Source organism: Geotrypetes seraphini, chromosome 8 (assembly GCF_902459505.1).
Source record: "Geotrypetes seraphini chromosome 8, aGeoSer1.1, whole genome shotgun sequence".
Classification (NCBI taxonomy): domain Eukaryota; kingdom Metazoa; phylum Chordata; class Amphibia; order Gymnophiona; family Dermophiidae; genus Geotrypetes; species Geotrypetes seraphini.
Genome location: NC_047091.1, coordinates 153,252,335 through 153,270,475, shown reverse-complemented (window position 1 = coordinate 153,270,475; position 18,141 = coordinate 153,252,335). Strand labels below are relative to the sequence as shown.

Sequence of the window (18,141 nt, the reverse complement as noted above, 5' to 3'; positions counted from 1 at the left end):
AAAATATCGGGCGCCAGCGCCAACTCGCCCGATTCTCCTCTCGCCGCAGCCTGCCATCTCCGTACGCCGTGCGCTGTGACGTGACATTGTGCGCTGCGAGGCAATATTTTGTGCGCCAGCGCACGCCAGCGCAGCTTAGAGGGAACACTGATTGTAAATCTTGCTAATTCTTTCTTGGCGATTGTCAGATAGATAATATTACAATAATCGAGAAGACTCAGTAGTAACGATTGAACCAGTAATCTAAAAGCAGTAAATTCAAAATAAGATCTAATTGTTCGCAATTTCCATAATGTGAAGTGGCATTTACGCCCTACAGCATCTATCTGAGCATGCATTGTAAGATGCTGGTCTAAAATAACTCCCCAAATTTTAATCATTGGATGAATTATATACTGAGTTGAATTATATACTGAGTTGAATTTATACTAATAGAAGTGCTCATTGTGAACTGCTAGGAAGGAAGAAGACAACCGCTGGTTAGCAATAAAAAGCAATTAAACACTTCCCTTCAGACCAGCACTGCCTCAGAATTTTTTTTTTTTTAATAAAAATTTGAACAAAAGAGCAGATCCCACTGGCTCTCAAAGCTGTAATCTTTGCTGCCTGTGGCAAGGCATACAGCTGAGGCTCCGCTAAGAAAGAAATTTGGGGAGTTGGGGAAATGGAGGGAGAGACTCTGCCACCCAAGTGTGGCACCCTCGAGGTCGAACAGACCCCCGAAAGGGTCTCTCAAGTTCTGTTCTGACAGAAAAAGGGACAAGAAACAAGGTCATTAATCAGATCCAACAGGCCCTAACTAACAAGAGTATAAACCCATCCATCTGTGCCGGTCTGGAGGGACAATAAAGAACAAAGTTTTTTTTGTTGTTGTTTTTTTTAAGTTTAGAATCTTTACTTTCGAATTAGCTCTCTCTACTACGCCTGTTGTAATATTAAACTACAGCATGATTGTCAAATGATCACCCACTATAGCATCAGAAAAACTTTCCCCTTTTGTAAGCACTAAGTTTAGTATGGCCCCATCCTGTGTGGGTTCCATTATCAACTGCTGGAACAGTTCTTGTAGAGAATCCAGAATCTCCCTACTTCTAGGCGATCCCGCAATAGGGATACCCTAATCAACATCTGGCATATTAAAATCTCAAATAGTTTACAAAAAAGCACAAACATGTAATATGTATAAAATATGTACATTTCAAATTAATTTGCTATTGCTGTTTTAGAGTCAGAAAAGAATTGATTTCCAGCAAGCAGTTTGTTATTAAACTGTAAAATAGTGTAACATAGTACCTTTATCAAGTGTCAGAATTCCTGATCTGTCTTCCACATTTATTAGGCCAACACCTATTAATCCTTGCCGAACATCTGAGATGAAAAATAAGCATTTACAAGATTATCATGCAAATCATGTCTAAGAGGTATAGGTGACTAAGTAGCAAAATGATTAAAAACTGTACTTGAACTATACCTTTAAAGAAGTCTCCCGGATAGTCCGCAGGAGGAGAAACCAAGGGAGTATCTAAGTTCACAATTGATTTCATAACAATTTCCAAGGCATTTCTTCCATACTGTATCAAGATGAAAAAAGTTTTAAAATTATAAAAGATTCATAGGTTGAAGAGAGGTTTCTGCTTAGGCAGAAACACCAGAGATGCCAAGTTCCTCCCTGAGAAATGAAAGAGGCACAGATATGTAGTAACAGGTTTTCAGGTTCTGCAGTGATACACCAAGATATTTGTTGCTAGACACTCACTGGCTCCCAGTACAAGCACGAATACTTTTCAAATTCTACAGCACTCTTTACAAAGCCCTAAATGGCAATGGACCAGCCCACTTAATCACCTAATTCGGAACAACTCATCCACACCAAGAATACCAGACTCCCTTCATTCATTCCTCCCCCTCCCAATAAAAGTAATACAGTGAAGGAAAATGCACGATGGGATACTCGCCACGCAAGCAGTGAAACTAGACAACCACCTCGCTGATTTGCTGACCTCAGCACCAAACTTCAGAAGAGAAATCAAAACCATGTTATTTAGGAAATTTATAAAGACAAGCTCATGAAATAACCAGTTACCTCAGTATATCAAGACAAACTCATGATCTAACCGGTTACCTCAATCTATCTCCAGATCCTAAACTTTCGAACCAAATAAAATAGCTATCTTGTAATCTGGATATGACCAGAATCTCCTCTTATTGTAATCTGCCTAGAACTGCAAGGTATTGGCGGAATAAAATACACTAATGTAATGTAATAATATGAACTAAATGGGAGCAAACTAGGCCTATTATGAAGACAAAATTCTGATTGCAAGCACGTATCTCCACTAAGTCTGCTGACAATAATTGTCAGACTAGCTGGTTTGGTATAAGCCCACAAAACTATACGGTCTTCCTGGCAAATTATGTTTAAAACTCTTCAGTTATACAAATGTACACTTCACCACTATCATCTGAAAGCATCGAGATGCTTTGGTCCTTTGCTTTAGAATAAGCTTTTTTTAAGCAGTTAAGCAGTTTGAGGGGGGTGAGGGGAATAAAATCCTCTTCTGTGGACCCAAAAGACAGTAAAGGGCTATCTAAACTAGGCTTTGTCAGTTAAGTGGAAGCTGAATTGTGTTTCTTGGAATATCATAAATTTGATAAGATTTTAGCCTTGGGTAGAACTCATCCGAGTGTGTTGGGTTTGAGGGACTAGGTGAGCTATATTTGCTGAATAACTTCAGTTTCACTTTTATTGGTTGGCATGTTTTATTTTTATAGTGTTATTAGGTTTGAGGCATCATAAATCGTAGAATGAAAAGAATGAATTTACAATTACCTAAAATATTTTAGAGAGCAGATATAGAATAACAGCAAAGTATCCATATTTCACAGGTTTTAGAAAAAAAAAAAAAAAATCAATGTTATTACCTTATTGTCAAAGTTGAACCTGCTTAAGTCCCTGGACTCTGTTGCTCTTCTGTCACCATGTGTAAGGGCTCCCTGTAAAAACAACCTCATGCTCCATATCAGGGCACCACGAGATGAATTCATAAAAGCATTCCAGTAACCATAGAACAGCCAGCAATGCAAAGTGTTCTGGATACACAAGATCCAAGACATCTTAAATAAAACAGTTTTCAATATTTGGCAAATCTTTGCACTAAAGACATCAATGTAGTTTACAAAAAAAAAAAAAAATAATATTAATAATAAAATAAATAAGGGAATGTTATTTCCCAGAAGCAGGCTTTTCACTTTGGGAGCACCCCTACACCTAAATGTATCAAGTGTAACAGATTGGATAACTCCCTAGTACATAGCTTGTGGTCCTGTACAAAGATTAGTGCTTTTTGGCTAGAAGTATGTCTGTATCTCCAAACCCTATTTGTTATGCCCTCCCATATCACTTTGAGAGGATTAATTTTCTAGCCAGGGGCTTTTTTTGCGGGGGGGGGGGGGGGGGGGGGGGAGGCATACTGCTGGGGATAATTTGCTTCTTAGTAAAGGTTATATACTGGGGAAGAAATGCATTCTAAATCATTGATTACAGGACTGCCCACCCACTATCTGGTATTGGAAAAATTAATTTCACCTCTTTTTTTTTTAATTTCTTTATTCTTTTTCAAACTTACATCAAGTGCACAAAAAGAACAACATGAAATACTATCGTATAACACTTGAACATCATACATTATATTCTTAATATGTAAATTAATTAAAAACCCTCCCCCCCTCCCATATTTCTATACAATCATTAAAACTATCATATTCCTTCAAAATTTCAATTTTGCTACATCTTATCTTCCAATCTCCCCACCCCCCTATGTATATTATCAAAGAAAAATGATGCCTATTCACTACAAAAATCAACCATCGGTCTCCATATCTTTAAAATTTTTTTATAACTTCCTTTCTGTATTGCAATTGCTCTTTCCATCTTGTAAATATGACAGGGAATTCCACCAAAACGTATAATTGAGATTACTATAATTTTTCCAGTTGTTAGTAATATGTTGCATAGCAACACCCGTCATTATCATCAAAAGCTTTTTGTTATGTGCTGATAATTGACTTTTTTTCCTCATAGACATACCGAACAGAACAGTATCATATGATATTTCCACATGATTTTCCAATAAGCAATTTATTTGAGACCAAATTGAATTCCAAAAATTCCTAATACAGGGGCAATAAAAAATTAGATGATCCAATGTCCCCACTTCTAGATTACAGTGCCAGCATCTATTAGATTTAGAGCTATCCAACTTTTGTAAACGAACTGGGGGTCCAAAAAGCTCTATGTAATAAAAAGAACCAAGTTTGTCTCAATGATGCTGACACTGTACATCTCATTCTCCAAGACCAAATTCGTGGCCATTGAGAAGCAGAAATATATTGCTTAATCTCAATGCTCCAAATGTCTCTCAGACCAGTTTTTGGCTTTTTATTTAAAAATCCAGATAATAATTTATACCACTGTGCGGCTAGGTTTCCCATGAAATCAGCCTGGAAACATAGGAACTCCAAACTATATTGAGTATTAAGAGTTTTCCATTCAGGGAACCCCACCTGAATAGCCTGCTTCAGCTGCAACCATTTAAAACTTTGTGATTTATCAAGACCAAATCTAATTTGCAACTGTGAAAAGTCAAGCAGTTTACCATTTAAAATAACATCATTTAAAGTTCTTATGCCTGCTATAATCCAGTGTTTCCATAAGATTTGAGCTCCGCCAATTCGAATCTTGGAGTTTATCCATAAAGATTGATTTGTTGATTTGCTTATTGGAATAGATGTTAGATTACTAATGTATCTCAAAGTTTTCCACGTATCAATCAAAATTCTGTTCTGTTTATATCTTCTAGGCATTTTTATACTAACAACATGAACTAAATGTAAAGGAAACATAAGACGCTACTCCAAATATAACCAATCTGGAGCATTATCATAGAGTTCTGGGAGGATCCAATACATACCCTGGCTTAAAATATAGGCTTGATGGTACCTATAAAAGTTTGGAAATTTAACCTCTCCCTCCTCAATTGGCTTTTGTAGAGATACTAGAGCAATCCTAGGTCTTTTACCCAGCCAAATAAATTTCGTAAGAATACCATTAAGTTTTTTATAAAATGACCCCTGAAAAAATATTGGTATCATACTCATTTGGTAACAAACAACAGGCAGAATCATCAATTTAATTGTTTGCACTCTCCCCCACCATGAAAGATGTAACGGATTCCAATGCTCACATACTTCTGTTATTTTTTTTAATAAAAGTTTTTCATTCTCTTTCAAAGTGTCTTCCAGTGTCTTTTTTATCATTATACCTAAATATTTTAATCCCTCTTCTTTCCAGGTAAATGAAAAAGCATCAAATAAACCTTTAGTACAATGTACATTAAGAGGAAGAATCTCAGACTTATTTCAATTGATTTTATATCCTGAAAATTTTACAAATGTATCAATCAACTCCAATAAACATGGAATGGTAGATTCAGCAAATACAGCAATATGTCATCCGCATATGCTGAAACTTTATATTCTCTATCAGAAAAGAGAATACCCTGTATCCCCTTTGCTTGTTGAATGGCCAATAACAAGGGTTCTAATACAATATCAAAAAGCAAAGGAGATAACGGACAACCCTGTCTAACCCCCCTCCGCAAAGTAAACCGATCAGAGAAACTATTATTAATGTACAATCTTACAGAAGGGGAGCTATACAAAGCTTGAATCATTTGAATAAATCCCGGACCAATACCAAACCAACCAAGTGCTTGATACATAAAAGACCATTCAACTCTGTCAAACGCTTTTTCCGCATCTAAAGAAATGGAAAAAACCGGATCTGCAATTTCTTTAGATAAATTTAACATATGAAAAGCCAATCTAGTATTATCAGAGGAGTGTCTTTTTGCCACAAAACCAGTTTGATGCATATCAATGATAAAAGGGAGAGCCTTAGCTAATCGTAATGCCAAAATCTTGGCCAAAAGTTTACCATCCACATTTATTAATGAAATGGGCCTGTAATTTGCAACCAAAGTAGGATCTCTATTTGGCTTTGGCAAAACAATTGTTACTGATTCCGCCATAGTACCTGTAATACATCCCTTAGACAATTGGGATTTAAATAAATTTAATAATTGAGGTAATAGAGAAACTTGAAATGATTTGTAAAATTCCACTGTAAATCCATCCCCACCTGGAGCGGATCCAACTCTAAGAGATTTCAATGCCGTTTCTAATTCTTTTAATGATATAGGCTCATCTAAACTCCTTTTTATATGATCTGGAACTTTCGGACCAATAATTAAATTTAAAAAATCTATACCATCCTTCTCTTTACCCTCATAAGATTCAGAAGAGTATAGTTCTTTATAAAACTTTAAAAATTACTTAAAATGCTCTCAATTTGAGAATGCATCTCGCCTTTCTCATCTTTAATTGCAATAACTTTTGTTCTTCTTTTCTTTGCTTTAAGGTAATTAGCCAATAACCTACCCGCCTTATTTGAATTTCCATAATACAAAGTTTGTTGATAAAAAAGGTCCTTCCTTATCAATTTTGACGCTAATTCATTATAATTACCTTTTGCTTTTAATAAATCTTGTAAAGTGTCATGTTCCCATTTATTTATCAATTTATCTTCCAAAACTTTAATTTCTCTTTCTAACTTAGAATATTGATTCTTAATTTGTTTCCTAATATAAGCAGAGTAAGAAATAATATTACCTCTTAAAGTAGCCTTAAAAGCATCCCAAATATTTTCCATTGAAATTTCGTCTGATAAATTATCTTGAAAATATTCATTAATTTTTAATTTTAATTCATCTAAAAATTTTGTATCAACAAGCAATGTGTTATCAAATCTCCAAATAGGTCTACTATACTCTTGCTGATCTATTTGAAGCTCAATCCATACACCCCCATGATCAGATATAATAATTGGGTCTATAGAAGCTTTTAACACTTGTTGAACTAAATGAGTTGAAACAAAAATATAATCAATTCTAGAAAAAGACTTATGAACTTGTGAACAAAAGGAAAATTCCCGATCATTAAAATGAAGAATACGCCATATATCTTTTAAATCACATGAATGTACCAAATTGTTTAACCCTAATGATTTTATATCTCTACAAGGTTTTTTATCTAATAATGGATCCATAACAGCATTAAAATCTCCAGCCACAACCAATTTGGAAGCAGCCAGTGGGAGTAACAATCTCTGTACTATCTTAAATAATTCATTTTGATTCGAATTAGGGGCGTACAAATTAAACAAAGCCAGGGTATTATTTCCCATTCTCATCTCTACATGGACCCATCTTCCCTTTGGATCTGAACCTACCATTTTAAAATTAGCAGTACATTTAATTTCACCTCTTAATAGTTTGGGAATCTATGTTGGCTCATTTCTCTGGAAGTCGGAGTAAAGTCTTTTGGTCAGTCTGGTCCCCTTATCTAGATACTCTATCCCCACTGTAAAGAGCCAAATTATAAACAGACTGCAGAAGCCAGCAGTACCTTTGTTGCATACTGTTAATCCTTGAGAGTGGGTTGGTGAGGGGGGAGTTGACTAGTTGAGGAATGCTTTCTTGTTGGCCAAGTCTGGGTGGAAGAACCAACACCTGGACTCATGCTGTTTTGCCTGTGCTATATTTCTTGGGGTTTTAGTTTCAATGTTATTGTTTAAAAAGATATATCAGTGTATATTTATTTAAAAATTTATATACCGCATAACTATGCGTTTATAAAATTACATGTAGAAAATCGCAAAAACCCGAAAAATACTTGGGAGGCTAGAAAAATAATCACAAAAACGTAACCCTCCCAAACCCCAAGAACTGGAACCAGATAAGGGGATGAGACAAGAGCCGAACTGGTGGAGTGACAAATATATAACTACCACTAATAAAGGAATGGAATGGTAAACACAGAAGAGCCCTCAGTCACACAGCCACCCACTGGAACATCCAGCGGTAAAGGCTGTCACATGGCTTACACCCATAATGGTGTTAACTGTGAAACATCCCCGGGCTTTTACTCCGTGTATAATTTATAATAAAGTGCACCCAACAGTGCTCGGTGTGAAAAAAGATAATAATAAATCAAAAAAACACACACATGCTCCACCATAAACAGCAATTGTCTCAGCCCCTTATCCAGGGGGCCAAATGCAAACATCCAAAACCAGCAAAGTAAAAGAGCCAACAGGAAGTACTTAGCTTCTCAGTGGAAATGAACAGCCAGCAAAGATCTTAATTCGTCCAACGGGACTCCGTTTCGGGAGTACCGCTGGATGTTCCAGTGGGTGGCTGTGTGACTGAGGGCTCTTCTGTGTTTACCATTCCATTCCTTTATTAGTAGTAGTTATATATTTGTCACTCCACCAGTTCGGCTCTTGTCTCATCCCCTTATCTGGTTCCAGTTCTTGGGGTTTGGGAGGTTTACGTTTTTGTGTTTATAAAATTACATGCATACATATTTAACAAATGCTAAACATGTTTCAACAAGACAACCACAGGAAGACATTAACGGTATTATCAAAATCTTTAAATTCATCCTACATGATGGAATCACAAGATCCCATAAATCATTTACAGGACAGGAAGGCATTAATAGAGAATAGCGGAGGACTGGAGGATAGCGAATGTTACACCGATCTTCAAAAAAGGATCGAGAGGCGACCCGGGAAACTACAGACCGGTGAGTTTAACCTCTGTTCCGGGGAAGATGGTCGAATCAATGATCAGGGAAGGTATCAACGAGCATATAGAAAAAAATAATCTGATGAGATCGAGCCAGCATGGTTTCTGTAAAGGCCGATCATGCCAGACAAATCTACTGCATTTCTTTGAGGGGATAAGTAAGCAATTGGACCAAGGTGACCCAGTAGACATTATATATCTGGATTTCCAAAAAGCCTTTGACAAGGTGCCCCATGAACGCTTACTGAAGAAGCTGTGGAGTCACGGGGTGGAAGGGAACGTGTACAGATGGATCAAAAATTGGCTGGCGGACAGGAAACAGAGGGTAGGAGTAAAGGGGCACTACTCTGACTGGATAGGGGTCACAAGTGGTGTTCCGCAAGGGTCAGTGCTGGGACCATTGCTGTTCAATATATTTATTAATGATCTAGAAACGGGGACAAAGTGCGAAGTTATCAAATTCGCGGATGACACAAAACTCTACAGCAGGGCCGGAACTGTTGAAGAATGCAAAGAACTGCAGAGCGACCTGAACAAACTGAGTGAGTGGGCAAAAAAATGGCAGATGAGCTTCAATGTGGAGAAATGTAAGGTCTTGCACATAGGGAAGGGGAACAACATGTACAGCTATACGATGGGAGGGAGGGTACTCGGGGAAGGAAGCCAAGAAAAAGATCTGGGGGTATTGGTGGATAACACAATGAAGCAGGCGGCGCAATGTGCAGCGGCCTCAAAAAAAGCGAACAGAATGCTGGGCATTATCAAAAAAGGTATCACTACCAGAACAAAAGAAGTTATCCTGCCACTATATCGAGCAATGGTGCGCCCACATCTGGAATACTGCGTCCAATACTGGTCACCATACCTCAAGAAGGACATGGCAATACTCGAGAGGGTCCAGAGGAGGGCAACGAGGATGATAAAGGGTATGGAGAACCTTTCATATGCCGAACGGTTGGACAGGCTGGGGCTCTTTACCCTGGAGAAGCGGAGACTGAGAGGGGACATGATAGAAACCTATAAAATCATGAAAGGCATAGAGAAGGTGGAGAGGGACAGATTTTTTAGACTAGCAGGGACAACTAAAACAAGAGGTCATTCAGAAAAACTGAGAGGAGACAGATTCATAACAAATGCAAGGAGGTTCTTCTTCACTCAGAGGGTGGTGGACACCTGGAATGCGCTTCCCGGAGAGGTGATAGGACAGAGTACAATTCTGGGGTTCAAAAAGGGACTGGATGACTTCCTGGAAGCGAAAGGGATAACAGGGTACAGATAGAGATTTACCTTACAGGACATTGAGTGAACAGGGTATGGGTATTTTAAGTTAGGTAGTGAACACTTTCAGGTCATGGACCTGGGGGGCCGCCGCGGGAGCGGACTGCCGGGCACGATGGACCCCTGGTCTGACCCGGCAGAGGCAACGCTTATGTTCTTATGTTCTTATTAGCACAGGAAGGCATTGACAAATAATTGCGTTTTCAACATTTTCTTAAAGTTCAATCTCCCATCACAGAATACCAGGCAGCGCATTCCAGAGCTTGGTGCCAGCCACAGACAGCATTGTTGCTCCGATCTTAACATGAGAGACTAACATCTTACCCTCCAAACTCAAGTTTCATACTATTTTCAGATCTCAAACTTTTTTGGGTTGACAGATTCCAAAAACCCCCTTTTGTTTATAATGACAGGAGTTGTCATGCAGCTTATGTTAAAGAGTTGGAAAAATTGGGACAGATTAAATTATTCATTCTGGTGGGAATCCCTATGTTATATCTTTAAAATGGAAAGGTTTATGGCCATTCAGAAGGGATATTTTAAAAAAAATGTATGGAAGTTTGGGAACCAATAACTAAATATTGTAAAGATTGATTTATTTGTATAACTGAGGAAAATATGCACATCCAGGGAGGGGGGTATATTTGGCATTTGTTAAGAAGTATAGAAGGGTTGATTGCAAATATTTTTATGAGATGTTGGTTAATGGGAAGTGGGTGGGAGAAAATAAGTCTTGTTTTTATTCTATTAAGTATATTGTACTGTAATGATAATATTTTATGTAAATGCATCATCTTTTGTGCACAATTAAAGTTTTAAAAATGAATAAAGAATAAAAAAACAACCACCAAAAACCCTTTAGTACCATTGGAGAAACGTGATATAAAATTTGCTCCTTTGAATAAATCGTTTAAAAAAACAAACAAACCAGAACTAGAAACCATTAGAGCTGCCCGATTCCCAATTAGAATCGATTCACCGATTCACTTTTGGTGAAGGATTCAAATCGATTCATTTTTGGGAAAACCAAACTTACTGATTCATCTTCAGTGGCACAAGTCTCCTTGCCACCAATCTATTCTAAGACCTGTCTCTCTGACAGAGCCCTTCCTTCTAGTGCAGTGGTCTCAAACTCAAACCCTTTGCAGGGCCACATTTTGGATTTGTAGGTACTTGGAGGGCCTCAAAAAAAATAGTTAATGTCTTATTAAAGAAATGACAATTTTGCATGAGGTAAAACTCTTTATAGTTTATAAATCTAATTTTGTATGAGGTAAAACTCTTTATAGTTTATAAATCTTTCCTTTTGACTAAGTCTTAATAATAATAATAATATTGTAATTTATAGCTAAAGAGACTGTTTTATTTTACTTTTGTGATTATGATAAACATACAGAGTATCTGAAAAAATAGTACCTGGCAGGCCGCATGTGGCCCCCGGGCCGCGAGTTTGAGACCACTGTTCTAGTGTAACTTGAAACTGTTTCGCAAAGCATGGGGTTGCATCGGAGGGAGGGAGAGAGGTAAAAGCAATTTGTCTTGAGGAACAGAGTTCTCAACCTTTATTCAACTCAGCCTGAAGAAAACTGAGAATTAGCGAGATAGGAGCTGAATAAGGGTCTACCTGGCACAGCAATGTTGGAAGGACTTCCACACCTTAGCATAAGCCGACATCGTGGATGACTTCTTTGACTTCTGAAGAGTATCACCAACCAGGGCAAAATATCCTTTATGCTCTAAGACTGAGCGCTCAAGAGCCATGCCGTAAGAGCAAAGTGACTTGGGTCTTCCATGGATACCGGACCTTGTGTGAGAAAGCCTGGATAGGTGCTCAGCTGAAGGCTACAACCCTCTGCGTACCATAGTCTGAGAGGCCAATCTTGAGCCATCAGAATGGCGCAGCCCGGATGAGCCGTGATTCTCCAAATGACCTTTCACCCATACTATTTGCATTGGTGATAGAACCTCTGGCCCAGAGTATACGTAGTAATTCACAAATTATAGGAATTCGCACACCCGGGAAAGAGTACAAGGTCAGTCTATTCACACTGCTCGAGCAGGAGGGATCGGCCCTGCCTCTGCTCACTTCCTGAGCCTTGCTCCCTCCAGCCCATCGAGGGCTGCCGAAAGCTTCCTGCCTGCAGGACTGATCGGGCTGATTTTGCCCACTGCATCGTTTGACTCCTCTTCAGCCAACTGAGGGCCGCCAAAAGTCTCTTCCCCCCAGCGACTCCACGAGGCAGAGGAAGGAGGAAGCTCTCCTCCATCTTGTTCCTCCTTCCTCCACCCGATGCCACTTGAGTAGGAGGGATTGGCCCTGCCTCTGCTCTCTTCCTGAGCCTTGCTCCCTCCAGCCCATCTAGGGCTGCCGAAAGCTTCCTGCCTGCAGGACTGATCGGGCTGATTTTGCCCACTGCATCATTTGACTCCTCTTCAGCCAACTGAGGGCCGCCAAAAGATTCTCCCCCCAGCGTCCCCTCTTCAGCTCATTGAGGGCTGCCGAAAGTCTCTTCCCCCCAGCGAGTCCACAAGGCAGAGGAAGGAGGAAGCTCTCCTCCATCTTGTTCTTCCTTCCTCCACCTGACACCACTCGAGCAGAGGGATTGGCCCTGCCTCTGCTCTCTTCCTGAGCCTTGCCTCCCTCCAGCCCATTGAGGGTGGCCAAAGGCTACCGGTCTCTGCAGTATTCTCCTTTTCCCCTTGTTCAAGTTTCTCCCTGTCTAAGTTTCTCCTTGCTTATATCCCTACATGAAAACTGCTAGATGCTAAATTGTATTCATTACTAGGATCTTGTTTGTGCTCACTCTGAAACCCTGCTCCCCCCTCCAGCCCTTCCAAGGTCTGCCGCAGGCCTCCTGACTGTGCAGTTTTCTCTTTGCTTTAAATTTCTCCTGGTTTAAGTTTCTCCTTGTTAAGTTCTACATGAAAACTGTTTTAGATGTTAAATTGTATTCATTGCTAAGGTTCGGACTTAATTGCTAAGTTTCTCCTGAGTAGACGCCAAGCCGCCTAGTTCTACTTCTGATTAGCCAAAAAAAAAAAAAGTCTCCCAAATCTCACACCATTCTTATCTTACTAACCTCAATTAGTTACCGTGCTGTCCTCCTGTTTTAAGCCATCTCTCAAAGATAAATAAGTCCCTATCTCTCTCGCTAACCTGTCGCTAAGCCAGCCTCTGCTTGATCAGACTACTTTACACGTGAACCAAATAAGTCCTGCCTCCCAGCTCCAAAGGCTCCCCAAATCTTACCATGAAGCCACCCCTCTGGCTCCTTCTTCTCCTACTCTGCGCATCCTTCAAGACCACCCTCTGCTTGAAACCTCCCTCTCCCAATCTACTGGACTCCTCAAATGTCAGCAATATCTGCTCTGGCCTCAAAATTCCCACGCTGATGCGCTCCAGATGTCACCCCTTCAAAAGAAACCCCCAAAAAGTCAACCACGCCTCCTTAAAGCCTGTGCCCTCCGCCAATCTTCCCAACCATGCCTCTGACTCTCTCACCCCAGTCCCGACACTTTACTGCAACGCCAGATCCGCATGCAATAAGATTCAAATTCTGAAGGACCTTCTTGAGGATTTTAACCCTGGTTTTTTGTGCATCAAGGAGTCCTGGATTACTAAAGACGATCTATTTACACAAAATGAACTCTGCTCCCATGGCTACCAAGGCCTCTTCTCATCCAGAACTAACCAGAAAGGAGGTGGCCTGGCACTCCTCTACAAATCTTTCTTTGCTGTCCAGCTCCTCAAAAAGGGTAGCCACACCTCACTAGAATATATGCTAGCTTCAGTCAGCGATGGACTCCACCTTCACCCTCTGGGTATCTTGTTACTATTATCGCCCACCTATCCCTTGGACCAATTCCTCCAAACTCGTCCTCGAGACCATAACAAACGCCTTCCTTAAATTTCAAAGATTATTGATCTTTGGGGATATTAATCTCCGCCTTGATGACACCACCAGCAAGGATGTGACTGAATTTAATAACTTCCTCACCTCTGTATGTTTCCCCCTCCTGCATCCTCTCCAACCCATGAAAAGGGGCACACACTAGACTTCATCAGTTTCCTCGATCTTACTGCTTACAAAACTTCAGTCGATGACACCCGCTGGGAACACGTCCCCTGGTCCAACCACTTCTTAGGAGCTCTCTGTCTCCCCATTTTCATGTCGCATCTTGGGGCCCCACCCCGTACCTCTAATTCCATTACCTTCCGCAAAAAAGTTTCGAGCGATTTGTTTTGGACCAAATTTCTCAACCAATTCTCCTCCGTTCCTAAGCTTGTAAATTCAGAAACTAACTGGCACAACTGGATCGCCCTCTCCGAGTCCACCTACCACTCCCTCGCCCCACTATCCACTAAAACCATCTCCTACTCCCGTAAGGCCCCCTGGTTCCTTCCATATCACAGAGAACTGAAGCAGAAATGTCGAGCTTTGGAGCGCAAGTGGAAAAAAATCTAAATCCCCTACAGATAGACAGACCTGGAGGGTCAATATTAAGCTCTACAATACAATACTCAAAAAAGCAAGGAAAAACTTCTACGGTGACAAGATCTCCAGATCAAACAACCAGAATAGTGCGTTATTTAACATCTGGCGCTCCTTAACTTCTAATAACGATCCACCATAATTCCCTCCTCTCCATCAGCCGATGTTCTAGCAAAATTCTTCAATGAAAAGGTCACCACCTTAAGAAGCTCCTTCCCACCTGCAGTCTCCTACAACTCTCTGGTGTCCACCTATTCCAACTCTACTCTAACTGCCTCCAACCCTATCCCAATCAACAGATCATGGACTGCCTTTGAGCTCATTTCCGAATCACAGGTCCTTAAACTCTGTCTCAAACTGAAATCTTGCAACTGCACCTTGGACCCATTCCCCCCCTACCTATTCGAGAAAATTCCCACACAGGCCTTCTCATCTCTTACCAAACTTATAAACTCGGCCCTATCGGACCTGTTCTCTCCAGAAATGGGACATATTGTTCTGACCCCTCTACTGAAAAAAGCTGACCTAGATCCCTCCACACCATCCAGCTATCGTCCAATAGCAAATATCCCTCTCCTAACCAAATTGCTAGAGTCTATCATATCCACCCAACTCTCATCCTACTTAGAAAGTTTCTCTATTTTCCTACCTTACCAATTTGGCTTTAGACCCAACTTCAGCACCCAATCCCTATTGGTGTCATTAATCTCTAAGGTTCAACAACTTCATTCTTGTAACAAGTTCGCTGTTCTTCTACAATTCGACCTTTCTGCAGCTTTTGACGTTGTCCATCATGATATTCTTGTCTTCCAACTCTCTGAGATAGGCATTACCTCTACAGTACTAGACTGGTTCTCGAATTTCTTACGTTCCCGTTCTTACACTGGTAACATGAATGGCATCTCATCCTCCCCCTGGAAACCGACATGTGGAGTCCTGCAAGGTTCTCCTCTATCTCCTATTCTTTTCAACATCTATATGTCCTCCCTGAAACTCCTCCACCTATCCCCCCTAGAAACTCTTTACACTTATGCTGATGACATCCTAGTCCTCCTCGAGACAGACTCGAATCTCACTAACCTCGCGGAGAACATCTCCTCATGTATAACGAACCTCCAATCCTGGGCCCTCACTGTACAAATGAAACTGAACGAGTCCAAAACAAAACTACTTTGGCTCGGCCCTAAATTAAACCAACTACCCACCTCCATCCCACTGTCCTGTGGCTCAACACTACAGTTGGAGTTCTCTAGCAAAGTTCTGGGCATCACCATTGACTCCTCACTACCTTCAATGACCACCTCAATTCCTTGTTTAAAAATTGCTTTTTTAGCCTTCACATGCTGAGGAATGTGAGATCCTACTTCCATTAAAAACACTTTGCTGTCCTCATACAATCCATCATCCTTTCCTATTGCAACTCTATCTACTTAAGCCTAACAAAGAAAAGCCTCTATAGATTCCAGCTGATACAGAATACTGCGGCTAAGCTTATTTTCACAAAAAGCAATATTTGACCATGTCTTACCACTCCTGTCCATGCTTCACTGGCTTCCAGTAATTTCCAGGGTCCACTTTAAATGTGCCTGCCTAACTTTCAAGATCCTTCACGGCATCCTTCCTCCTGTTATTCCACTATCTTGGAATTCCTCAAATCTTAATTCCACCAGATCCACCCAAAAATTAAAACTATCCTTCCCTCATTAAAAGGCATATCCCACGTCGGACAACTAGGGACTTCCCTCCCCTTCAGAATCACTGAGCTCTGGAATAATCTTGCCTCCCTGCTTTGTAGTTTGGGCTCCCTCCAACTGTTCCGTAGGCATCTAAAAACTTGGCTATTCTCAAAAATGTAACATTTTCTTCCCTTTCTGGTACACCAAGCCCCTTTAAACTCTCTTCATACTTAATCCTATAATCTCCCTTTGGAGTTCCTTTCTATCCCAGTTCTGTAAACTGTGCCGAGCTCTACTACTGTGGAGAAGATGCGGTATATAAACCCAAGGTTTAGTTTAGTTTAATATTCACTGTGCAGGACCCAGAGAATTCTTTACTGGCAGTCCTGGATGCTTACAGCACTGTGTTGGGCTTTAGAGTGAATGTTGAAAAGTTGGAATTGCTGAATGTGAATTAGAGAATGTCATGGGGGGACACATTTTTTCTCGTCCCCACAGGAACTCATTTTCCTGTCCTCGTGAGTTCTATTCTTGTCGCTGTCCCATTCCTGCAAGCTCCATCCTCATCTGCACTAGCCTCAAACATTTAAAATCATAAGTGTTCGAGGCTTATGCGGTTAAGGCAGAGCTTAAAGGAATGGGGCAAGGGCAGTGACAAAACTCGTGAGGACAGGATAAGGAAATTGAGTTCCTGCAGGGACGGGAAAAAATTTGTTCCCGTGTTATTCTCTAATGTGAATTTATCGATGGAGGTGGTAGCACGACTGCTTCCCCTTTATGTGGGTCAGAACTTCTATGCGATACCTTGGGGTCCTGTGGGGACTTGGGGGTCTTTAGCTGGTGGAGCTCTGGCTCGATTTTGGAGGGGACTTTAAATATCCCATGACTCCAATGAGAGTTTTCTGTGGTACCTTGGGGCATCAGGGTAGAGTTTGGGGACTGCTGTATTTGTAGTTATAGATTACACAGCATGGTTAATATGTACTACAGAACTTTCATCTGCATTAACTGCATCAACAGAATGTTTTCACAGTTCCTGTATACCAATTTTAGTCTAACCAATGAAAACTCCAAAACTCTTACTGCATTTTAATAAATAGGGCTCTGAATTATTTAAAACTACATAAACTACTTACCAAACTCTCTAGTCTTTTTGCTACTATAGATGCAAATCTTTGTTCACCTGCTAGCTCAGAAATTAGGAAGACGTACTCAGGGGCAGTGACTTGGTTTGATCTGTGAGTTCTTCCTGTGTATCCAAAGAGAATACATGTCTAATTATATTTGCTTTTATACAACACAGTATTAGACTACCATCATTTCACAAGAGTTAAATTTACACAGAATGTTATATAAAGATGGCATTCCTTATCTAGTCTGTCCAACTATACCAATGGTTAAGCAAAATCAAGTTTGAGACTAGAAAACGAAGTTACATATCAGTAATGGGTGTTCAATGACAGAAGGATTCTACAGTCGTACGGCTAGTGATGTCATCAAAACAGCACCAGTCAGAGGTCTCTAGCTCTTGCCTCTGTCAAACCAGTTTATTCTGTCAGAGGAGAATATCCATTATAGTTATACAACCTCAATTTCTCTATAGAACAGCAGGGATCTGTTCAGCTACACTCCCTAGCTTCAGAATACAAGAGTACTGTATATATCCCAGCATTTACATCTATATCACCCTCCCCCCCACCTACAAGTAACATTTACATCTATATCATCCCCCCCTACACACAAGTAACCTCTGTTCAGACTTTTGAAGTTGTCTTTGTTGCTGCTGCAGCTCTTATGTGATAAGCCACCACTTTTCCAAATGGTTGTTCCTCTGCTTTACAATAACAAAAAGTTATAAAGTCTAAAATCCACAATAATGGTCTTTTATTAATTGAAATTTTTCACATCAAAAGGAGAGGAAAACTTGTAATAGCATATTGGGGATTATGATCATTGTAAGCAAATCTGCACTACCCTCTTAAGCAC

At 40.2% G+C, this 18,141-nt stretch overlaps 1 protein-coding gene across 2 annotated transcripts in view; it reads right to left on the bottom strand.

Moving 5' to 3' along the window:
- The window catches only part of SBNO1 (strawberry notch homolog 1), a 199,999-nt gene that overhangs the window by 41,443 nt on the left and 140,415 nt on the right, over positions 1–18,141 (bottom strand). For both annotated transcript variants that reach the window (XM_033956400.1, XM_033956401.1), the window contains 4 exons: positions 17,292–17,404; positions 2,923–2,994; positions 1,472–1,571; positions 1,294–1,368 (listed from right to left, as the gene is read on the bottom strand). In XM_033956400.1, the coding sequence (XP_033812291.1) occupies positions 1,294–1,368; positions 1,472–1,571; positions 2,923–2,994; positions 17,292–17,404 (360 nt within the window). The remainder of the gene's footprint in view (positions 1–1,293; positions 1,369–1,471; positions 1,572–2,922; positions 2,995–17,291; positions 17,405–18,141) is intronic.